Here is a 24,618-nt window from a genome sequence, read left to right as displayed (position 1 = left end):
GGCCGGCGGGGAGGGGGCGTGGTCGGGATGGTTCCGCGGCGCCTGCCACCCGGCTGCGGCGCTGGGGGCCTGGGCAGCAGGTGAAGAGGCGGCGGCGGGGCAGGGAGCGGCCTCCGAGGGTAAGGTGCCGCCGGCCTCGCGAAGGCGGAGGCGGCAGCGGCCCGGAGCGACTCGCGCAGGCGGAGCGGCCTGGAGCGCCTGGGCGCGCCGCCTCGGCGTCCCGGCCTGCGGGGTACTGTCGGGCTGGCGGCCGGCGCGGCTTGGCGCGCGCCCGCCCCGCGCCGGGCACCCGGGCGCTTCCGCACCTAGTGGCCGGTCCTGCGAGTGCGCCCCCTCCCCGGCTGCCCGCCCCGCGCGGGTGCCGCCTCGCTCCGTCCCGCTCCACGCCGTAGTTGGGGAGGTGCCTAAGACCGCGGAGCTCCCCGCCTGGCTCGGCCTCCCGATTTGCATCAGTGGAACGGGTCTGATAGCAGTTCCCACACCGTCTGGTAGGACTCCCGGGTTGGGAGTCCAGCATCTGCCATTTAGTAATTGCTCAATAAACGTTAGCTGTTCTCCGCCCTCACTGTAGGGTCTGCATCCGGCGGTGGTCACTAAGTATCTCGTTGCTTAAATAAGGGAATGAAAGTTGAATGAGCGATGAGCAAAGTATTTAATGAAAACTATTAATCCCCCGGCGGTACCTATGGATGATAGGAAGGCTTCTCTGGCAGTGAGCAGTGTTGGGTCTGGAAGAGCAGATGTATTAGTTTGCTAGGGCTGCCATAACAATACAAGTGACTTAGACTACAGACTTAATTTTTCCCACAGTTCTAGAAGTTGGAAGACCAAGATCAAGGATCAGGCAGGTTTGCTTCCCCCCGCCCCCTCTTCCCCAAGCTTTCTCCTTGGCTTGCAAGTGGCCATCTTTGTGCTTGTCTTCACATGGTCTCTCCTCTGTGCTCCTGCATCTCTGATGTCTCTCTGTGGTCCAGATCCTCTCTTCTCATAATGACATCTTTGAGACCGGAGTAGGGCCCACCCTCTTGGCCTGGGTTTTAACTTCATTACCTCTTCAAAGGCTTTGATCTCCATGTGCAGTCACATTTTGGGAACAGGATTGAGCCCTTAACAAGGAATTCACCAGGGGGACAAGGAGGTGAATATTTGCCAACAGAAATGACAGAATGGCCAAGGGGTTGTAAAGCAGGGTGCCCCAGGTGTTTTGTGGTAGTGTTTTTGCACAGGGCACACAGCATATTATTCTTGTGCTGTCCTGCATTTTCTTTTTCGTTTAACCCCCCCCTCCCCAATTCAAAGAGGATAAACCCTCTTCATTCTTGGTCTGACAGACTTAACTTTCAGGTTTCAGCAATGATGTCTCTTCCTTCAGAAAGTTTTCCCTTGACCCTCCCCGCACAGGTTTCCTCCCCCTACTTAATAATGCTCTTGCAGTGCTGTACTTTTTTTTCCCACTGGACTGATGCTTCATGAAGGCGTGGATGAGCATATGGAGTTGTTCACCGTTGTATCCTCAGCACCTGTAGACAGTGGATACTCTGTAAAATTAAGTAATTGATGGGAAACTGAGGGCCAGGGAACAGATCCTGTTCAATTTGCCAGCACTCATCCTTACAACAATATCTTGTACATATTAGACATACAATACCTATTTAACTGAATTGGCCTTCCTAGTAGACAGAGTCAACATAAAGCTAAGGCAAGACCAAGGCTTGTTTGCTTAAAACCAGCACTCTCGGGTGGGGTGAGGGACTAGAAATAAGCGAGTTGAAAGTGCTATATGTATATAATGGAGTTTTATTGAGCCATAAAGAAGAATGAAATATGTCATTTGCTGGAAAATGGATGTGACTTGAGAGATTTTTGTAAAGTCAAATAAGCCAAATTCCGGAAGGCAAGGGTCATATGTTTTCTTTCATATATGGAAGGTTGGTAGGAAAAGAGGGGGATCTCATGAAATAGAAGGGAAACCAGTAGAGTAGAGGAAGGGGGCCAGGGTGAGGGAGGAGGGGAAGGAAAGGGGAAACACTGGAGAATGAAACTGACCAAATTATATAATGTGCATATACAAAATGTCACAATGGATCCCACTATTGATATCATTATAATTGTATTGATATCAATATAAAATTTTTTTTAAGCATAATGGGCAAATACCCCTTAGGATCCTTCTAAGGAAGCTTGGTATTGAGGCACATGAACTTTGGACCCTTGGAGAAGTAATCTATTAATGGCTTCACTGAAAAACTTTGACAAACTCATCCATTTGTGTTGGACCAATTGATAGAATTGCAGCACACCCCCACCCCCACCCCAAACAAGGGCTTTTGCTGTAGGTGCTTTCCCTGCAGGTTAAAGTTCCATTCTGGCTCTTGTTCCCTTTAAAAGCACTTCCTCATTCACATCCACCCAAGGGAAGGTTTTTCCTTCCATTTTTCTTTTTTCCTATATTTCTATCATTTGATATCATTCTAACAAAGCCAAATTTTCTACCTTTATATTTCTGGTATAGATCTGTAGCTTTTAGGAAAAGAAAAAAACCTTAGAGTGTCTAGTCCAAGGTTCTTGCTGTAGTTTGGGTCTTATATGTTCCCCAGGGGCCCATATGTTGAACACTTGTTACCTAGACTGGTGCCGTTGGGATGTGGTGAAAAGAAGAGGGGCCTTATAGGAGGCCCTCGGGTCATTAGGGCTGTGCCCTTGAAGTAATGGTGGGGGCCCAGCCTTCTTCCTCTACACTCTGGTCATGAAGTAAGAAGTTTTGGTCCATTATGAATAACTGCCAGAATGTGCTACCACAAAGCCAAAGCAATGGGGCCAACCCATCATGAACTAAAACTCTAAAACTATGAGCCAAAATTAACCTTTTCTCTTTATAAGTTGATTATCTCAGGTATTTTCTATAGTAACAGAAAGCTATCACACTGAGCAGCAAACATGGACGAAATCCCTGTGTTCCTCCTGTCACACCAGCACCTTGTATGCCACATATTTGTCCTGAATTGTGTAGAGACTTCATGCAGTGCTTGTCGGTGGGGTCACTTGAATCAGAAAGCAGTAGATTGAAGAGGCAACTGATTTGGTCAAGGGAAGCTTTTGCTAGTGACTAAAGAAGTGTTTCACCTCACGGTTCGGTGGGTCAGGAATTTAGGCAGATGTCAGCTGGGTAATTCTTTAGTTCCATGTGGTTTCATCTGGGACATTGAGTGGTATTCAGCTTCTGGACAGGCTACCCTGGGGAGTATGAGCATGGCTTCCCTGGGATCTGGAGCCCCGGAGCCCTTCTCCCTCTCCAGGTAGTCTATCTAGTTGGATGTCTACAGCTGACTGAGGCTTCCCAGAGCCAGTTTTCCAAAAGATGGGAAGTAAAAGCTGTCAGCTCGTAGGGCCTGGGCCTGGGAGTGAACAGTATGTCCCAATGTCTCACTGTCACCCTTCTGTTTAAGTGGTGTACTGTGCACTTATTTTGTTGTCCTTACTAGAATATCAGCTTCATTAGGGTGGGGACCCAGCATGTTTTATTCTTTGCTATTAACCTATAGCCTAGCACACAGTAGTTATTATAGTTGTCATATGATTAAACTTCCTGGGTACACATAACGGTTTCCTAACTGTTGGTCAGCCTTTTGTTGCTGTAACAAAATCCCTGAGAAAATCAACTTAAAGGAAGAAAGGTTCATCTTGGCTCACAGTCTCAGAGGTGTTAGTCCCAGGTCACTTGGTTATATATTGTTTCTGGCCTGTGGTGAGACAGAACACCATGGTGGGGAGGGTGTGACAGAGCAAAGTGGCTCACCTCACAGTGAGCAGGAAGCAGAGAAAGAGGGAGAGCAAGGGCCAGGGGTAAAATATACCCTTTAAGACACACTCCCTGTGACCTCCTTCTTCCAAGTCGCTACCTCCTGCCCACCTGATGGACCACATAAGCCTTTGGGAGACTATGGCATTATCCCATTGAGAGTCAGGGTTCTTAGAAGGCCTGTGAAGCTCACTGTGGCTTGCCATCTAGGATGGCATCTCCTGCCACTGAGTCGCACTCCAGAGGCCTACTGCCTATGGTCTGTCTGCCCTAGGTAGCTGCCTGGCTCCTTCCCTGACTTCCCTCACACCTACCAGAGAGGCACAAAGGCCCCGGATCCAGCACACTGCTGCAGGGTGCCTCCTGTTGTCTGGTGAAGGTAGTTATTTTGACTTGCACCTCATTTCCCTAAGATGGCCCTGATTTTCCCCAGCTTCCAATTCACTGACCCATAAGTTAGGTGTTTGACAGATGTGGGTTTGATCTCAACTAGTTGTCTTTTTTTAACCTTGTATGGATATAGGTGTATTGTTTTATTTTTTAATTTAACATAACTAAGTAGACCATGAGAGGTACACTTAGTATCATGGTTGTATTCTGGATTTACACTATCAAAAACAGTGACCATTTAAATATATATTTGTAGGATGAAATTTCAGTTCCTCAGTCATGTTTCAAGGGCACGGTTGTCCCACATAGCCAGTGGCTACTGTGTTGAGTACCCAGCAGAGAACATTTCCATCCTGCAAATGGTGCTCTTGAGCAGCACTGGTCTAGATGCTGCCAAGTGAGCTTCATGGGGGGCGGGGGTATGTGTTTGAGCTGAAGGAGCGCTGCCATGGGGAGGTGCAGAGGAGCGAGTGCTGTGGGGGCTGCGTCATGTCCAGTGGTGGTGTTGAGTCTCCTCTCATGCTCTGCTCCAGGTCTCATGGTTTAGCATGGACCCTGTTGCTGCCCACAGCTGCCATCTTCTCCAACAACTGCATGAGCAGCGCATTCAGGGCCTGCTTTGCGACTGCATGCTGGTGGTGAGAGGGGTCTGCTTCAAAGCACATAAGAACGTTCTGGCAGCCTTCAGCCAGTATTTCAGGTGCGTATCTTGTACAGCCTACCAGCTATGGGGGACGCCCTTCTAGTATGGAGGCGTTTTTCTATCTTCTTGAGTTTGACTATTCTTATCTTTTTATGCCCATGGGGGTTTTTGGGGGGCGGTATTTTGATTTTAGTTCAACTTAATATGATTATTGCTTTTGTGTTTAGAATGACCCAAAGGAAAAATACCTCTTAACTAAAGTGTATTTGGGATGATTGAAAGTGTTTTGGTGTGCTGGGGATGTGGCTCAAGCAGTAGCGTGCTTGCCTGGCATGCGTGCGGCCCAGGTTCGATCCTGATGTTGTGTCCGCTGAAAACTAAAAAAAAAATAAATAAATATTAAAATTCTCTCTCTCTCTCTCTCTCTCTCTCTCTCTAAAAAGAAAAAAAGAAAGTGTTTTGGTACTTTTGTCTTTTATTTTGATTTAATTTCGGTCTTCTGCATATATCTTCCTTTAAGGATAAAATGATTAAGGAATTGAATTCCTGGTAACAATTTTCCTGTGATAAGAAATCAGAGTGGGGGCCAGGCAAGGTGGTACATGACTATAATCCCAGCTACTTGGGTGGCTGAAGTAGGAGGATCACCAGTTGGAGGCCAACCTGGGCGACTTAGTGAGACCCTATCTGAAAATAAAATAAAATTTAGAAAGGGCTGTGGATACAGCTTAGTCGTAAGGTGCTTGCCTCGCCTGCAGGGGGCCCTAGGTTCCATCCCTAGTACTGCAAGGGGAAAAAAAGAAAAAGAAGAAAAAATCAGAGGGGAAAACATTCTATGGGCTGCTTTATTTTCTTTTTTTCATCTTTATTCTCATTTGAATATTATAAGACAATATTTGGTTTGAATTCAACTTAGTTTTCCCTGTAATCATTTCTACTTATGTGAAAGATTTATTATTCATAAATGCTGAATAACACCAAATACTTGTTGCAGTGTACTTAACATTATTAAAGTTATATATTCTACATAATTTAGTTTTCTGGTTAGCAGGTTTATTTCTCTTTAAACACAATGACTTCTTTTTCCTAAGTATGTTTTTGTTTATTTGCAGCATGCGTACCATTTTCTTGCTCTAGTAACCAATATATGGAACGTGATCTGCTCTTTCCCTTGTAAAACCCTGAATCATGAAATGAAGTCTGTTACAGTCCACAACATTACGGATTGTCATGAACCAGCTCGTGAAGCTGGGCCGCAGTTTTTGTCCATATGCAAAATGGCCCCAGACCCTTGGGCTTTGCTGTCCACCTGCTTCTGCCTTCCCGGGTGCGTGGGGGTGCAGAGGAGGAGTGGACAAAAAAGGAGTTAGGTCTCTCTGTTGTGTGGCTGTTTTGAGCTGAAATAATTCAGAACTGAAGGCCATTTTGGGAAAACAGGTGACTATATTTGACAAAATGTCATCAACAAGCTGCAAGACAGTTTACTAACTCATTTGATTACGGTACACACAGTACCAGTTGGTTCACTGTGAATTTGACTTGTACCCAGAAAAAGAGCCTGCTTTATGGCATCTTTTTTTTTTAATTCATTAACTCATGAGGTGTCTTACTATTGGCTTATGGACCATTGGGGTTGCCAAAAAACCTGCCAGTAATTAGACATTTACTTGTTGCAAAGCAAAATATATATTAAGGGTTGGTTTGTTACAGGTGTTTTTATTTTTAGGAAATTTTTAAGGCACTTAGACATGAAGATATTCGTGAATATGTTTTAAAGTCTGAAATACGTCATTTGTCAAACTAAATATAATATTCAAAAGCATGAATTTAGTTTTCTTTATTTGTATGTGATTAATATATATGGATAATTGCAGATTGAAAAGATATTTAGCACATTCTTATTTATGTTAAGTAGATCAGTTCATAATAATTTTCAGATCTGTCTTTGTGAGTCATGAGCCATATTGCTATGTGTAGTTTTTTTTTAAATATTAAACATGAATGTTATAAGAAAAAGCAGATTGTAAGAATAGTTTTCATCATAAATGGATTTTTTTTTTTTAATCAGGAGCCTCTTTCAGAATTCTTCAAGCCAGAAGAATGATGTTTTCCATTTGGATGTCAAAAACATCAGCGGCATAGGGCAGATCCTGGACTTCATGTATACCTCTCACCTAGACTTGAACCCAGACAATATTCAAGTAATGCTGGACACAGCTCAGTGTTTGCAAGTTCAGAACGTTCTGGATCTGTGCCACACATTTTTAAAATCAGCCTCTGAACAGCCACCTGGCATGCCTTGTGACAGTACATTCTCCCTGCAAAGCACTCTGGCCCCAGATGCCACCTGTGTTATGAATGAAAACTACCCTCATTTACTGCAAGAGTGTCCTGCAGGGACCCAGCATGCTAAGGTTTTGGATGAGCCACATCCTCACGCTCCGTCAGTCAGTCTTCATCATTCCACAGGTGAAATGTCCAAACAAGCCCCCAGTGCTTTAGACAGCAGCTGCTCAGAACTGCCTTGCAAACAGCCAAGTTACTATTACAAACTCAGAGACTTTTACAGTAAGCAGTACTGCAAACAGGCCGCTTGTCCCAGCCAAGAGCGAGGAACCGAGCAGCCTTTTGCCTTCACTTCCCCTACAGACCTCGCTGCAGTGGACAGCCAGTCTTGTGCTATCAGTCATTCTGAGTGTCTCCTGGAGTCTTCCGAGCACTTGCCTTCTACCTTCCTGGCCCAGCCGCCCAGTGACTCCATCCCAGACCCTGAGTCAGATGCCCCCGGCCAACAACCTACCAAACAGATGAGGCTCAAAAAGGCCATTCACCTGAAGAAACTCAATTTCCTAAAGTCCCAGAAATTGACAGAGCAAGCATCTGAACACAAGTTGGATTATGGTTTAACAAAGAAGACGGAATCTGCCCGTGAAAATATGGCAGAGGAAGCTAGCAGCCGAAGTACTGAAGAAAAAGAAAGTGAAGACATCAGTTCTGAGAATTTTAATTGCGTTAGTGAGATGGAGCTGTCCGAAGCCCCCGCCACACTGGAAGATCAGTCCCAGAGTCTTCATTCACAGAGACAGTACGCATGTGAATTGTGTGGGAAACCTTTTAAACACCCAAGCAACTTGGAGCTGCACAAACGGTCTCATACAGGTACACTGACCCGTACCCACAGGCACGGGGAAGGAAATCACTTGCAATGACACCCTGCCTTGTTTGTATAAGAAGCTTTGCTCTTTTCTTGACAAGGTCATTGGTGTTCTTAAAACTCAAGTGACATTAACTATACTTTACTTTTAATTTTTAATGATGCATCTTAAAATTCTGCAAATGGTTTTAAAATAGAACCATTTTTGAAAGATAGAGTACTTTTTATTTCAGGTGTAGTTTTATGTGACAAACTGTCCATTTCTAAAGAAGTGTAGTCAGTTATTTTGATGTGCTCAAAATTCCTAATTAATTCTAAAATAGTCATACTATATTTAGTTGTTTCTTTAGAATTAGATCAAGTTTATTTTTTCAAAGCATAATGTAGGTAATTGAAACTAAAATAATATAGTTTGAATAATTCTAAAAGGTCTCTCAGAAGAAATATGAATATTTGATTTAAAGAATTGAGATTTGGAAGCCTTAAGCATTTGATATTTTCAAAAGAAAAATTCTTCCATTTTAAACATTGAATTTTCAAGGTTTTATTAATTCATTACTTCTCCCCTTTCACAAATTTTTAGAGGTATTATACCATATGTGTTATATGTTGCATATATAGTATACCATATACATATTACATTGTATAATACCTACATATAACTTTCCTTCCTATAATTAGACATGATGACTTTAATAACATTACAAATTAGTGTACAATTGTAGTTATGAGACAGTGTGCACAGGAAGCTTCCAGAATAACTACACATACAGTGTGGTCATTGCATTTTTTGATGTAGTGTTCTCTTATCACTTGGGATTCCCGATTTGCTTAGGTGATTACCTCTTCATGTATATTTGGGAGACATCAATCAGTAATATTTGTGAAAGCCATTTATAAATTTCAGTGAATTTGAATATAAAGTGTTGTTATAATTATTACTCTTAGTTCAAAATGTGTGGGCATCACAGACTTGGTTTTGCCATGAATTTTGCTCAAGTTTCCTGCAGCCTAATGATCACTATAATTTTTTTGAGAAAATTAGCTGTTTAGCTTTAAAGGAAACTAAATTACTTATTCTGAGAAAACATCTGATGAGAGGGCAGCAGAGCCTGGGAACCCTCTCTGGGACCTACCATCCCAAAACTGTCTTCAGAATAACACAGGGCATCATTGCCCTTTCCTCTTCTCTCATGAGCCTGCGGTGGAGCCTGCCAGTGGCTACGTGGTGTGACGATGTCCCGTCCTGGTGGCCAGTGAAGTGTGCTTGTGCGTCATGGACTTCATTCTCTTCATTTCTAATGTAGCACACATTGATAGACACAGCTCACGTGGACAGAATGTCTTGAACCTTGGTTTTACCAGTGCAGGGATACCAAGGCCAAAGTCTGTGACCCACTGGGTGGAGTTACTAGCCTTGCTCACTTAGCACCTGAGTGACCAGTAACCTCTCATTTTTCAGTATATCTTTTAAGGGAATTTTAACTTGCCTATTATCATAGTAATTTTATACATAATCCTTTTTTGAACTCCCAAAATACAGACAATATCATCATAATCATTTAGGGCCCACGAAGCTACAGTGAGCCCAGAAAGCTAGCAGAGCCTAGCAGTGTGGTCAGAAGGGAGCACAGTGTTGTTATTTCTCAAAGAGGGTCTTAATGCAGCATGTGATCTGAGTGGAACAGGGAAAGGGAAGGCTGTTGGCTCAGGCTGCTCCTTAGTTTGTGTGGCCCACGGGCGGCACCTTAACAGACACCTTCTGCAGGTCCTGGTCTGCAGGCTGTGTGCACACAGCTGTGGTTTCATGTAGCGGCATCCATTCTCCATACCTGTTCTGTCCAGGATCACTTAGAGCTACTAAATGGGAGGTGACTGAAAAGACCGCAGAGGAGCACCTCTCCCATTGAAGCCTCACTCTCTCCTGTGAGCATGTCCACCAAGGCTGGGAGGCAGCAGAGAGGAGCTGTCTCCTTGTCCCATCATGTTTTGGGAGGTCCACCCTGTTTGGGGCTCCTGCATTTCCACTATGGGTGGTGCGAGTGGGCTGCCTGTCCTCTTAGGAGCCAGTAGTAAAGTGGAGTCAGGTTCCCACTGTTCAGCAAGAAAACTGCAAGGAGAGCCTGGGGTCTGCGTTGAATGCGGATAAATATATTCAGCTTTACCACAGGTTTCTACCTGGAGAGCCATTTGATTTTTTTAGAGGAAAAGCATAGAGATTTCACTGAGCACTATCTGTGAGAGCCAAGTGACAGTGGAACTAGAAACTCCGCTGTCCTGCTGTGGGGAGAATGTCCTGTACTGTGTGAAAGAGAACAAGGATCATTTAAACATTTTAAATAATTATTGCTCAAATGCTAGTACTGGTTTTACAAATTGTTCTGTTTTGTTTTGCTTTGTTTTAGGTGAGAAACCTTTTGAATGTAACATATGTGGGAAACATTTCTCTCAGGTGGGAATACTCTTATTTACTATTAATAATTGGAAACCTGAAACGCAGTGTCTATTTTTATTATGAATAAGATACTCTTTTACCTCTGATAATATCTATTCCTTGAAGATTCCAGAATAAATCAGGAGACAGTTTTTAAGAACACAAATTTCTAGTTCACGAGGTCGGGCAGGTTCTCACAGAACCTCTTCCTTTCCCTTACTAAGTGTGGGTCCCATCCTAGGTATGCCTTTTTTATGGTGAATGAAATTCCTGTGCACCACACACAGTGTGGTTTCCCTGGAGCCTACAGATGATATTCCACCAATAGTCGTCTTATTCTCATCAGGACTAGATGTGTTGTGTGGTACTAGGGATTAAACCCAGGGATTTACCACTGAGCTACCTCCCCAGCCCTTTGGGTTTTTTGTATTTTGAAACCAGGTCTTGCTGAATTGCAGAGGCTGACCTTGAACTTGTAGTCCTCCCACTTCAGCCTCCCAAGCAGCTGGGGTTACAGGTGTGCACCACTGTTCCTAGCCTAAATCATTTTTATTACCTGCTTTTACTGCTCTCCTTTAGCTGACCTCCATTTAGATCTTTTGAACACAGTTAATTCTCTCATTCAGAAAACCTTTGTTGTACCTTCTCATGAGCAGGTACTCTGCTAGGCCCTGGACACAAACCTAGAGATTTAATGTTTTACAGAAAAGTTCTAGAATTACCTGGCTTGTGGGCACCTGCTTTTCTCTCTGAAACGTAAAGTTCATCTCTTCATGGCCAGGTTCAGAGCACTGGGCTTCCAAGGGACACAAGATGGCAGCTGCTCTGGGGCCTGAGGGCAGATATCTGCAGATGCTGCTCAGCCAGAAAAATAAGCTTGGGCTGGTCCCCATCAGGAGTGGGAGACCCTTGGTGTGGTAGGGCTGGGTAGGGAGGTCCTGCAGAGCATGGGAGCAGTGAGTGCCATCTTGCCCCACACAGCTCTCAGTGTCCCCTGCATCACTGAGGGTGCACCCACTTTTCCACACACCAGACCTGCCAGCCATACTCCACTCCTCCCTCTCATTAACTCCCCGCTTGCAGTGATGTCCCAAATCCAGCATTCTTTCTGTGCGTGAGCAACCCTGTCCTCCCTGGATGGTCAGTTCCTCTGGGCTGGGCAGTGTGTTTATGTCATCCCAGGGGATGCTCCTGCCCAGGGAATGGGGAGTGCATAATTGACAAGATGAGCAGAGTGCTCATCCTCCAGCACCATTCTAGTGGCTATCCTCCTGCCCGCCCGGCCCCAGGGTCCCAGCTTGGTCTGTAGAGCCAGATGGTCTGGATTGAAGACTGCCTCTGTCAGGGATCACAGCTGTGCAACCTTGAGCAAGTCAGTTCCCTTATTGGTAAAATAAGGATAATAAAATTGCTTACCCCAAAAGAGCTGCAGGAGGGAAGGAGTTAGGTAAAGCTCTTGGCGTAGTGAGTTACTCCCTTCATCCTGATGCTCTTGCCCCATCCTGCCTCACCAGCCCTCACTGCTCTGTGTCCCAGTCTCCCTGTGGGACCTCCTGTCCCCACCACTTCCCACGTCTTGGGTGTTATGGGCAAGCCCCCGACCTGCAAGGCTGTTGATAATGAGCAATGGCAACTTCTCTGGTCCTTGTTTTCCTTATTCTTAAAATGGGAACACTACTACTTCATGGAAACATTCTGGAAAGCGCATTCTACAGTTAAATTGCGATGATGCAGTATGTTCTGACATTCTGCTCAGAACCCCCCTGACTCCCTCTGGTAGCCAAAGGAAAGCCAGCATCCAGGCCTCCTTGTACCTGCCTCCCCTTCTCCTCTGGCACTGAAGCCTGGTGCCTACCCTCAGAAATGCTGACTCCTCGTTTGGGCGGGCTCCAGTATTGTTATTTAGAAATCAGTGATTTTGCCATGTAGACAAATTGGAGACTTGCTTTAGGTCCTGGCCTTCACTTGCCCTCTTAAACCCTAGCAGGCATCCCTGTCTGAGGCAAATGCCTCCTCTTTTCTTCTGAGTTGGTATCTGTGTTTTTGTTAGGTTTCTATTTTTAATTTTTGGTACGAGGGATGGAATCCAGAGACATTTTATCACTGAGCAAATTCCCCAGCCCTTTTTCTTTTTTTTTGAGATGGGGGTCTCACTAAGTTGCTGAGGCTAGCCTTGAACTTGAAATCCTCTTGAGTTGCTGGGAACGCAGGTGTGCATCACCACACTCTGCTTTTGTTGGGTTTCTGTGAACATAGAGTTATCTGTAGCCACAGTCTTCAAATATTTGTTGCTGTGTTTTTTTCATAGTGAAATGATGAAATTTTTATGAACAGGAATTGTTTTAAAGACTTCATTCAACAAGGTTTTATTGCAAGCCTGTTATATCCCTGTTCTGTCCACGAGATTTGCTATGGCTAGAGGGGACCAAAGGAAGGTCTTGGGGAGCTTATCATTCAGAGGAAGAAGTGACCACTGACCATCAAGGACACTCACATGGAATATGCTGGGCTGGAATACGTACAGGAACGGGAACAGCGCAGGCCGAGGAGAGCGCGCCTTTCCTCCTAAAGGCGTGGCGCATGAGGCAGGGCAGCAAGTGCTCCAGAGTGCCCTGGAGACAGATGTGTGGTAAGCCAGGCATCCCTGGCCTCCTAGGGCAGGGGAGCAGCAGTGCTGTTTGCATGGGGATGCTCAGTGCATGATGCCCACAACCCTCCCTTAGCCCCGGTAATAAACGGGAACACGGTCGTGGTGCAGTGTACGGGAACACCCCCATGTTGCTTGCCAGAGTGTTTTAGTAGCAGTGGGTGCCTAAAGCCTTGTCCTTCTGAGAATTCAGAAGTTTAAAAAACACGAGTCAGAATTTCTGACCCTGTATACTGAGAACTTAATGTTTAGTACAGTTAGATTTTATTAAAAAGTTAACTGTGCCTTCATTAATGAGCCGGCACACTCCATAGCATTCAGCTTATGAAAGCTGCTTTCCTCTTTTTTTTTTTTTAATTGTAGATGGATACAATGCCTTTATTTTATTTATTTGTTTTTATGTGCTGCTGAGGATGGAACCCAGTGCCTTACGCATACTAGGCAAGCAGTCTGCCACTGATCCACAGCCCCAGCCCTGGTATCATCTTTGATTGTGCAACAGACCACATACCTGGTAGCATAACCTGCACACTTCACCTCTCAGGTTCTTGTGCAGTAAGGTTCCATGTTGCTTTGGGAATGTGCCTGTGACTCTTCTGAGGTGCCCTATCTCCTTGCAGTGCACATAGACCAGGGCAGTGATGGAGAAGTCAGTCCAGCAAATGCAGCTTCTTTCAAAAAGGAGCAGTTGTTCTGTCCCTCAGGGAGGCAGAAAGAAAAGCACCGGGGATGAGTCCTGAGAGGCGGAACAGGGTGAGAGGCAGTAGTCTCCCCTCATTGGTGTCTGGACTGGGTGGCTCCCTCAGTTCCCGTGCTCATGACACCTTCCAGGTGTCTGCTCAGACAGAGGTTCCAGGGTGCAGGACTAATGCCAGAGTGATTTTTTTCCCCTCCATGATAAAAATGTAAAAAATGAGGACATTGAAATGAACTTTTGCAATTTATCTTTTTAATTTTACAACTTTATGGAATCCTAAAGTCTTGATACTCCTGAACTAGATGGCTTTTAAGGTCTCGGATCCCTTTCACTTCTAAAATCCTTGAGATCCCTTGACTTGGTCATATTATCACTCAGCTGCTGTTTGGAGCACTCATGGAAGAGAATCGCGGCCGGGTCTGTTCATGTTTGAATACCGACATTGAGTCCATGTCAAAAGGGTTTATTGTAAAATCATTCAACCCGGGTTACTTTTTTTTTTTTTAATATTTTTTTAGTTGTCAATGGACTTCATTTTATTTTTTATGTGTGGTGCTGAAAGAAAAGGCAGAAGTCAAACCCAGTGCCTCACACATGCTAGTCAAGCGCTTTACCACTGAGCCACAGCCCCAAACCTTGGGCTACTTTTCTATGCAGATTTTCTGTTAAGTTCATCTTCGTTTGAAGTGGTATTTACTTTTAAAAAAAATTGAAATTCCTTTACTGGTAGTATTTTAATTATAGTTTTAACAGCATAAGTTTTAGAGTCAACAGATAAATCTGAATTAGAGAATTTAATCCAAATTTTATGATCTGAAGCCAGTAATTTACTTCCCAGATTCCTTAGTTCTATACAGAATGTGAATGATATGCTCTGTAAGTCCTTGTGTCAGCCAGGAATGGTGAGTACACTCACAATCCCAGCATTTGGGAGGCTGAGGCAGGAGGATCTTTGACCATATGTAGGATCTCAAGACTGGCCTAGGCAACACAGACCCCATCTCAAAAAAAAAAAAAAAAAATTGTGGCAATTGAGTTAAATACGAACTAAACCCTTTGCACAACAATTTTGCAAAGGGTTTAGTTCGTAAAATATTAATTCTTGACCAGTGAAAGCTGTTGGCATTGTTACCACTTAGAGGAATTTTGATTTTTAACCTGGCCTGTGCACTCAGGAGGACCTCCACATGGGAGCCTGGCAGAAGCTTACCAAGCACAAACCAAAGCCCGGACCCTGCAGACCCAAGTGTGCTGAATGATCTGTGTGGATTACATTCAGAAATCATCTAAATGTAATGAATTATCCTATTAGTTTTATTTAGTCTACTTTCACATTATTTATCAGACCAACATGTGCTCCTTACTTTTAGGGCCTCACTCTAAATTGCTGAGGCTGGCTTTGAACTTTCAATCTTTCTGCCTCAATCTCCTGCCGCATGCACCACCATACCTGGCAAAATGTGTTTTTTGATGTGGGAAAAAGAGAATTATTTTTATTATGTTTCCAGTAAGAAGTAGGTAAAGAAGCATGTGGATGTTTTTTACTACTACTTATTACGAGGAAGACCATTTGATTATATTTGGTCTGAAAATAAATAATTCCATTTAAGCCATGCTGAAAATTAACTGGCAGGTTTTTAGTCATGATACACAATTTACAAAACAACTTGAAGCCGTAGGGTCCAGCTTTACCATTGAGCAGCAGTGCTGTTCAGATTGTTCCAGGACTGCTGGGCTGTTCTGAGGTTCTGAAGTGATTGACTTAAAGCCACCAGTGATGTGTCTTTCCCACCCATGGGCTTTTTCCCAGGTGCCCAGTGACTGTTGTGTTGACTGTTCACAATGAGCTGGCTTTTTCTCAGGGTTGCTCCATAAGTAGAGGAGCTCAGCATCACACAGACCACTATTTATTTGTATCCCAACCATGTAACTGGAGTAACTATTCTTCTGAATCTGTTTTCCATCTAGAAAATAGAAATAATGGTAGCAGTTACCAGTGGCATGTGTGACTTTGAACAAATGTGCATTGCTGTTGATATTTGTGGTGATTTTACTCTTCTTAATAGTTATTCTGTTAAAAACAGGATGTTTCCCAAAGTTTTGCCAAATTCTTTCTCTTTGTTTATTGAAAATAAACCCAAGTTCTCCTTAAGCTGAATTTATCTTAGTCTAACGCAAGCGTCTGTCTCGGTGTTTCCCGGGGTGTGATAGATGTCGTGAACCCCAAGTCATGTAGCCCACAAGTTTTTTATATTTGAGTTTTCACTCACAGGTGAACATGAGATTCATCTTCAGACCTATAACCATGAACCATCTCTGCATTCTACTTAAAGTATACTTTCCAAAATTAAAAAGACAGTTTCTTAGTTGGATGCTATTCCTTCTCACTTTGTCTCTCTAGAGCATCCTGCCTACACATTGGAGCCATAGGCATCTTAGTTTATTTGTATGTTTTTGTCTTTTGGCAACAGAATACTATAAAAAATTAAACGGGGGGAAAATGACAGCTTGAGACTATTAAATTAAGGCAGTATAAAGTCTTATCTCCAAAATCTGTTTGGTGATCTCCTTGTCACTGTAACTTTGCAGAGCCCTGCTAGTTTCAGAAATTAGGAACTCAGAAGGCCCCATGGTGCTGCCAAGTTTCTCCTGATTTGCATTTTTGCACAAAGGTCAAAATGATAAGCCTCCCAGGCAGAACTAACTGTGCTGCCCCAGGAATACTTCCTTATGCCCAAAAGCACTTTTTTTTTTTTTTTTTTTTTTTTAGAAACAGTGAATACTGGAGTGAACATACACGAGTGCTTCTTATTTTTCCAAATGTTGTTGCACATAGATACCCAAATAAAATGCAACAAGGTCTGTCTACAATACAGGCTGGGGACCAGAGCATTTACAAAGGTGGCACCTAGAGTGGTCACATGTGCAAGGCCTCAGCCAGGAGCTCCTGTGTGGTCCAGGTGGCTGCACCAGAGGCAGCACCTGCTGTCCTTGACCTTCTTGCACATGGCTTCTAAGTTGTATCTCTGTAGTCGTCATTGAAAGTTGGGTTGAACCTGGCTAAATCTGTAGTTTTCCTTTTGAATTTATACAACTTTAAAAAAAGAAAACTCTGATGATTGGTGTCTCTCTTCTCCTCTCTTTGCAGGCAGGCAACCTGCAGACTCACTTACGCAGGCACTCTGGTGAAAAACCCTACATCTGCGAGATCTGCGGGAAGAGGTTCGTCCTGGGCTCGGCTGTGCATGATGGGTGGGTGGGGGTCATGCCCTCTGGCTCTTCATGTGAAACACAGAGTGAGAAGAATAAAAGTGGGCTGTGCTGTGGCTCAGTGGCAGAGTGCTCGCCCAGCACGATTGGGGCGCTGGTTCAGCCCTCAGCACCACATAAAAATAAAGGTGTTGTGTGTATCTACAACCAAAAAAAATTTTTTTAAAAAGAACAACAACAACAAAAATTAAAAGAAAGAACATCTGGGGCAGGAGTCTTAGGAAGGAAATGGGACTTAAATGAAACCTTATTTTATACTAAAACTTTAATTCATTGCAGGATGTCATGAACATAGACTGATGTTCCAAGGAGGGCACTGTCTAGAAGGGACATGAGACTTGCAGCGTGGGTGGCTGGACTTCAGGGGAGGTGGCAGGAGGGTGGTGAGGATGGGTAGGTGGATTTTGACCTGAGAAGTGAGAGCTGAGCTGGCAGCAGAGTATCTGATGCAGGTGGAACGAGACGAGTAGCAGTTTCCTCTGCACAGGATGGTATAGATGAGGAGCGCATCCCCAGACAGCCCACAGCTCTCCTTCCCTCACTTGGTTATGTTTCAAGGTCTTCTACTCTGCCACCCAGCTGTTATACTAAAGCCCAGCTGTCAGCCAGGACCACTAGCCACAGCCTGGGTAGATCTGTTAAATGCCCCCTGTGTGCTCAGTGCTGTGGTCACAGCATAAAATCCAACAGCACAGATTCTCTGCCTCTGACAAGCTCCTACTGAAGAATGTCAGGGTCAGAGACGAGCCCTGGGCCAGAAGAAGGCAGAGCCCTCTGATACTGTGGCGTCACGTGCTGTGGGAACAGCAGAGGCAGGAGCGACCCTGATTCAGGCTCAGGTAAACACTGTCTCTGCTGTTGGTAGAAAACGGGCTAGAACCAAGCTGCCCAGCCAGTCATGTCCCCCTTCTGCTGTGGCTTCTGGAACACGGTGCCAGGTATCACGTGCTCATATCAGTGCCCCACTCCTGAAACCCTCTCTCAGTGTTTCTAGTCATCAATTTCTGAGTTCCATGAGGAGTCATCTCTGTGTGCAGCCCCTTCCCCAGAATGCAACATACTCCTGTTGGGTGTGCCGGGTAGGAACAAGCACAGATTTCCTGGGTTGAGTTGCTGCCTCGGCAGGGTACTGACTGTCTATGGACTCAATTTTCCCATCTGGAAAGTGGGGTGAAAATGCCCCCCGGTGGTGTGAGAGTGTGTGAGGTGACAGTTTTTTTTTTTTTTAAAGGAGTAGGAATATTTTTTAATATGAAATTGTGGCCATTACGATTTTAAAGCAGCAAGAGAAATCCTCATTGAGAATGTGACCTTTATGTATAGAACTTATCACATGAGGAAGTAAGCCAGAAGTAGTGTGAAGAATGGAACAGTCAGAAGTCCAAGTGCAAATGCTCTGAGGTGACAGTTTTGAGGCATCTGTCCTGTCACCTGGCACACAGCAGCTGTCAGTGGAGGCTGGTTGTCTCCGTTCAGAGCCCTTTCTCCCTCTGCCGCAGGACGTGTGTGAGTCTCCATGTGACTGCAGGAGAGCCTGTTCCCTCCTGGTCTTCAGGGTGCAGGGGGTGAGCTTCTCGGGCTCGTTTCCTCCTGGTCTTCAGGGTGCAGGAGGTGAGCTTCTCGGGCTCGTTTCCTCCTGGTCTTTAGGGTGCAGGAGGTGAGCTTCTCGGGAGTCTTTCTGGCACACTGCCTCTTGGTCCTGAGCCTCCCTTGCAGGAGGAGAGCCAGGGCTGCATTGCTGAGCACAGGCGGCCACACTCACCCGGGCTCTGCAGGACTATAGCACAGAAGGGCCTTGCTTTCCTCCCAGCCAGGGCTTCCTTCTCCTTTACAGCCTGAGGAAATGAGGCAAGAGCACGGGGGTCTGCTCTCATGCTGTGTAAAGCTGAGGAAGGAAGGTGGAACCAGGAGGAAAAATGCAAAAACAAGACCTTGCATCATTTTCTACTTTTCTTAAAAGAGACACAAGGAAAAACGGTTTAAATGCACATTTCAGGTGAATCAGACCACTCTGAAGCAGAGCAGGAACACATTGTCTTCCCCTCAGCGGCTTGGGTCACTGAGACCCTCAGGAGTGTCGCCAGGCTCTTAATGGAAGTTTCCAATTATATTGCAGGTTTGCAGCCTCCGGTGATGTCCAGCGTCACATCATCATTCACTCGGGAGAAAAGCCACACTTGTGTGACACCTGTGGCCGAGGTACAGCAGAGCACCCTCCTTTGCCCTGAAGGTGTCTGCTCCAGGCCACCTGTCCCTCAGCTCACCGCCTATTGTGGTCTCCCTAGGGTTCAGCAACTTCAGTAACTTGAAGGAGCACAAAAAGACACACACGGCTGACAAGGTCTTCACCTGCGACCAGTGCGGGAAGTCCTTCAACATGCAGCGGAAGCTGGTGAAGCACAGGGTCCGGCACACCGGGGAGCGTCCCTACAGCTGCTCCGCCTGTGGTGAGCCTTTGCCTCGTCCCCTGGGGGTACCTGGTCAACCAGTGGGAGAGCACATCCTGCTCCACCTTGAGCTGATCTGATTGGTGCCTCTGATAGACACTTGCTTCCTTCTAGGCAAGATGACAATGATAGTTTTCTGTGCCACCTCCTGCGGTCTCATTCCAGTGTTCAGGAATGTGCTCACTGTGTGCCTGTGAGGTATCAGAAACTGTCCCCAGTGCTCTGGATGAGAAGATGACCAAGAGTTTCAGGCACTGAAGGCTCATGTCCAAATGAGAAGGGTGCAAGCTCTGGAGGGTGCTGGAGACCAGAGTGTCCTCCTGGAGCCCTGGGGGCACACGTTGGGGGTGAGGGATGGGCTTTGTGGGGTCATGGATTATAAGCAGATTATACAGCATGTCCGTGGCTTGGTGACTTCAGCATGGAGGACAGTGGAGAGCTGGCGGGCTGGGCACGGGGGCAGTTGCTGCCCAGATGAGGATGCGGAGACAGAGCATCTGTGCAAGCACGTGCCTGCCCCCAGGCAAGGTGTGTGCCCAGGACCGGCACCTGACCACGGTGAATAGACGAGTGACAATCATCTTTATGACGATCTCTTTAGAACAAGTGTGGGATCCTGGAGTGCAGTGCTGTGCAGAGTGGTCTGTTCTGATTGCGCTGGCATCTTAACTAGGGCAGGACTCGGGGGGATGCAGCCAGAAGGCAGCCATATTCTCTGCTCCCTGTCCTAATTGTACACCAACACAGGCAACACCACACCACTTGGAGCCTCTCAGAAACTAAAGTTCCATCACTTCTAAATTACAGACTCGGCCTTAGATCACCAGTTTAAAATGTCACTTCTAAATAATCATCACGACTGTGGGCTTGGTTTGGAGTTAAATTTCTCTTCCTCCCCAGCTAAGACTTGCTGCTGCTCAGGTCCCACTAGTGGAGGAAGGAAGGGGACCTCTGTATCCCCACCTCAGGGTTCTGCCCTGCCCCTGCTTCTGACTTACAAGGTCAACCTTAGGGGGAACAGAGACATAAAGGGAACAGGAATATTCCTACAAGTCAGGTGCCTAGAGAGTATTCCCATGCCATAAAATTCACCCATGTAAAATGAACAGTCAGGGTGTTCATATATTCCCCCAGTTGTGCTGCTCACCACAGTCTCATTAAGAACCATTTCAGGACCCCAAAAGGAAACCCCATACCCATTAGCAGTGACTTCCCTTCCCATCCCCAGCCACCAGCAACTGCCTGTCTACTTCTGTCTCTGGGTTTGCCTATTCAGGACGGTTCTGTAGTGGAGTTGTACCAGGCTCCCTGTAGCTGGTGTCTGACTTCTTCACATAGCCCCTGAGCTATGGCCATGCAGGGACAGGGTCTGGCATGGATGGGTTTCATTGCTCGCTGTGTAGACAGGCTTCCTGCTGGGTGGCTCATATTCTGAGCTTTGCCTCTCACACTCACTGCATGGCCCTGAAGACAGGCGCCCCTCTCCCGCACACCTGATCGCACTGTCCCTCCAGCTGACCCTCCCTTCCGCCCTGGGCTTTGCACAGTTTGTGCCTGGGAAATTCTTCCTTAGTGTCTCCTTGCCCTCTAGGCAGCTCTGTAAGTGGATTCAAAGCAGCTCAGCTTGACCTCGTTGGTCAGTGGCTGCACACATTTTGTGGATGGAGCACGGAGCGTGCCACCTGGTGCAGTGCTGACCCTCCTCTCTGCTGCCAGTGCAACCGCCACTAGCATGACCATGTAGAGAAAGGTGCCATCTTGTCATGCCTCATCACAGCAGGGACGCAGGTGGAGCCAGGCTCCTGTCCATGCATGAGGCATAAAGGAGAGCCTTCCCTTGTCCTTTCTGCTGTGGGGAGTTATCATGAAGATCCCACATGCCAGGGACGAGGCCCTTGCTATGGTATCCATCACCTAGGTAAACAGTTGGCAGCACTTGCATGTGCAGCAGTAAGCCCCCATGCTGAGGCCTCCGATCACAAGTGTCCAGACCTGAATACAGTGCGGCATCAAGACAGGATAGGAAGGGCTTCCACTGTGTCCCGTGAAGACAGCGGTGCTGGACAGAATGCAGCAGTGAAACAGGCAGTTCCCAGGGCGTGTGGATTTGGAATATGTATATGGGAAAGTGCCCAGAGTTCAGTGTGTGGGTGGTTCCGTCTAGTTGGATTGTTCAGGTGTTTTTCTCTAGTACCTCACCTGTTATGTGACTAGGGCAGAGAGAGAGAGTTGAAGGAGCAGAGCGGTGCATAAGGCAGGGTCTCCCACACATGCGTGCAGAGGGCGGGCGTCCTATGTGAACACACCTTAGTACTGATGGACAATTTCCACTTCTCAGCTTCTTGCCTATTTTGACTATGGAACTCCATCTCTTTACACAGAAAAAGGAAATAGGGCCTGGGGAGGTTGTATGTGTACTACAGGAGTACCCTCAGGAAAGGTGTTTCTGACTTTTAGGGTGGCCATGTTGGACTTAGGAACGTCAGTGAGACTGATGAGGGGAGTCCAGACGTGGAGAGGCCTGCAGGTGGCCTCTGTGCAGGGGGCACAGTGAGTCCCTGGAGGACTTTTGCTGAGACTCAACACCCACAGGCCAGTGGGGGTGGGGGGACTGCAGCAGGAGGAATACTGCCCCAAAGTGAGCAGGTGCCATCGGCCACCAGCTCTCCTTAAACCATGGTCACTTGATGTCAGGAGGAAAGGGATCCTTCCAGAAAGGCCACTTCACAACCCTGGTCTTTCCCCTGCAGGGAAGTGTTTCGGGGGCTCCGGCGACCTGCGCAGGCACGTCCGCACGCACACCGGGGAGAAGCCCTACACGTGTGAGATCTGCGGCAAGTGCTTCACGCGCTCGGCCGTGCTGCGGCGGCACAGGAAGATGCACTGCCGGGCTGACGCCGAGAGCCCGGGCGTACTGGAGGAGCTCGGCCGCGCCCTCGAGACCTCCGACCTGGAGAGGTCCCAGAGCTCCGACTCCTTCTCCCAGGACGTGTCAGTGGCGCTGATGCCAGTGTCCGTCAAACTCCCTGTCCACCCGGTGGGAAACTCCACGACGGAATTTGACAGCCAGTCTGCCGGCTCCTACTGCAAGTTACACTCCATGATTCCCCCTCCTGGTGCCAGTGCCCAGGAGAAGCTGAGCTTGGACGCTGTCAAGCTGGCCAAGCCCCAGGTGCCCCAGGCCCAGCCCCAGGCCTACACCTACCCAGACATGGACACTCCTGCCAGCAGCGAGCCGCTGCAGGCCGACAGCACAGCCATGGTCCGCTCCTCTCTGGCTGCTTTGGACAATCACTGCCCTGATCCCCTGGGCGGCCGTGCGTCTTCCACGGCTTATAGGAACTCAGAGGGGCAGTTTTTCTCCAGTATGACGCTCTGGGGGCTGGCGATGAAGACACTGCAGAATGAAAATGAGTTGGACCAATGACCCCACATCAGCACCTGCTGCCCAGTGTGGCTTCCTCAGTGTGGCCAACCAGTCTCAAGGCCACAGTCCTCCATCCTCCCTGCACCTGGTCCCTGCCGACCATCAGAGGCTATGTAGATGCTTCCCCTCCTGACAATGGGAGGAAGCCCACTGGTGCCCCTGGAGCAGGCGCGGGAGTGGGGCTCCCAGAGCCTGGGGCGGAAGAAGCCATCACCTTACCTTCCACCAGCATGAGCGCCCATGCTTTGTGTCAACTACTGTACACTTTTGTGTTAAAGGAAAAGTATATGTGTAATAATACAGATATTATTTTTGCATTTTTACAAGATTGAAATTTGTAGCATTTTGTATTTTTATTTACAGATTCTATTTGTATAGGAAACATAATTTAATTTGAATAAACAAAACTTGTTTTCTATATAATATTTGTTTTCTCCAAATGATGATCATCTGAAGAAGATGGTATAAAAATAAATATCAATGTGCAAGGCCCTGGGTTTGATCTCAGCACTGGCAAAAAATTAAAATAAAGGTTAGCAAGGTCTTGGCAGCAGGGCTGAGTCCTAAGTCCAATTGCTCTGCCATCTGACACCAGGGACCCCGAGCTGCGAGCAGCTTGGCCCCCAGCAGCCACACAGCCTCTCTGGTCCTCTGGTTTCTTCCTTCAGAGTGAGAAACACCTTATGGGGCTGACCTGAGACCCACTTGGAGGTGCCGCCCAGCCCCCGGCCCCGGGCAGGGCTTCTTAAACAGGCACTTCCTCTTGCCTCCCAGGAGGATGGCAGCCTCTGGGAGCACTTGTGCCCACAGCGCTGTCTCTGGAGATCACGGGGCGCAGCTGCAGCCGTGCTGCTCAGCATGGGTGGTCTGTGCAGATTAGAGCTGGGAGCACCCTTGCCGCCTCACATCAGCTTCTGTCACCCAGACGTGAACCAACGAGGTCAGTGTTTTCAGGGAGAGACAGTTGCAGGGCAGGTGTGAAGCCAGCGGTGGGCTCCCTCCTGGGTTCCCGGCCATTCACTGTGCTGCAGTCCACGAGGCCTGCGTAGGTGCCAGAGCGTCCCTGACCAGCACGTGGAGAACCGGAGCTTCTTGAGGACTTGGGGCCCTGCACAGGCTGTGCCTCTTAACAAGGTGGGTGCTTTGCATGGGACTTGCCTGGGATTGAGCCTGGAGCGCGTTTGTGTGAATGTCCTCCCATCTCCCGCTGCTCCAGCTCCTGCGCTGTCCTGACCCCAGCAGCCCTGCATTCTCCTGGGCCCTGTCATCCCTGTGGCCTCAGCTGCGACTCCCCACTGGCCTCTCACGTTCACCTTCACCTGCAGCCTCTGCCCTCTGAGCCTGCACAGGGCCGCTGTGCCCACTGGTGAGAAGCCCTCCCTCTGGGAGCCCTCATCCTCGCAGCCTCCCTCCCACCTGGGTCACCGCTGTTCTGTGTGACTGTCTTCTCATCCCCCGCTCAGGTCTCCCAGCTGCCCCTCCTCGTGATCGTGCTCCCAATTGAACACGGAAGCAAATGGAACTCCCCTCAAGCCCCCACCACACGCCCCCCTCCTGACCTCTGCATCTGTGGACTGCACCCCTGGGACACCTGCTACGAAGGTGTCCCCAAGCTTCTGCTCCCCCTCGTGACCTGAAACCCTGCTCTGTCTCATTGGGGTGCAGTGCTGCGCCCACCGTGTGTTCTGTGTCCCCCCTGGGATGTGAGCT

At 47.3% G+C, this 24,618-nt stretch overlaps 1 protein-coding gene across 3 annotated transcripts; it reads left to right on the top strand.

The window, feature by feature from the left end:
* Positions 1-2: 2 nt before the first annotated feature.
* On the top strand, positions 3-23,333 carry Zbtb49 (zinc finger and BTB domain containing 49). 3 transcript variants are annotated; one of them, XM_078021031.1, is made up of 8 exons: positions 3-119; positions 4,723-4,889; positions 6,901-7,991; positions 10,392-10,438; positions 16,913-16,986; positions 19,151-19,233; positions 19,320-19,481; positions 22,232-23,333. In XM_078021031.1, the coding sequence occupies exons 2-8, from the start codon at positions 4,738-4,740 to the stop codon at positions 22,906-22,908; spliced, it is 2,286 nt and encodes a 761-aa protein (XP_077877157.1). In that variant the 5' UTR covers positions 3-119; positions 4,723-4,737; the 3' UTR covers positions 22,909-23,333. The 3 variants fall into 3 exon arrangements, with proteins under 3 accessions (XP_077877157.1, XP_077877159.1, XP_077877158.1); XM_078021032.1 differs by lacking the exon at positions 3-119 and adding an exon at positions 222-488; XM_078021033.1 differs by lacking the exon at positions 4,723-4,889 and having other exon boundaries at positions 7-119.
* The last annotated feature ends 1,285 nt before the right edge of the window (positions 23,334-24,618 follow it).

This window comes from Ictidomys tridecemlineatus, chromosome 9 (genome assembly GCF_052094955.1).
Source record: "Ictidomys tridecemlineatus isolate mIctTri1 chromosome 9, mIctTri1.hap1, whole genome shotgun sequence".
NCBI lineage: Eukaryota > Metazoa > Chordata > Mammalia > Rodentia > Sciuridae > Ictidomys > Ictidomys tridecemlineatus.
The sequence above is the reverse complement of the archived record's forward strand: the minus strand, read 5'-3'. Positions and strand labels throughout refer to the sequence as shown.

Coding starts and splice junctions, on each gene's coding strand:
- Zbtb49 (XM_078021031.1), top strand. CDS start 4,738: ATGGACCCTGTTGCTGCCCACAGCTGCCATCTTCTCCAACAACTGCAT. Junction 7,992..10,391: donor GCACAAACGGTCTCATACAG/GTACACTGACCC, acceptor GCTTTGTTTTAG/GTGAGAAACCTTTTGAATGT. Junction 19,234..19,319: donor GTGTGACACCTGTGGCCGAG/GTACAGCAGAGC, acceptor TGGTCTCCCTAG/GGTTCAGCAACTTCAGTAAC.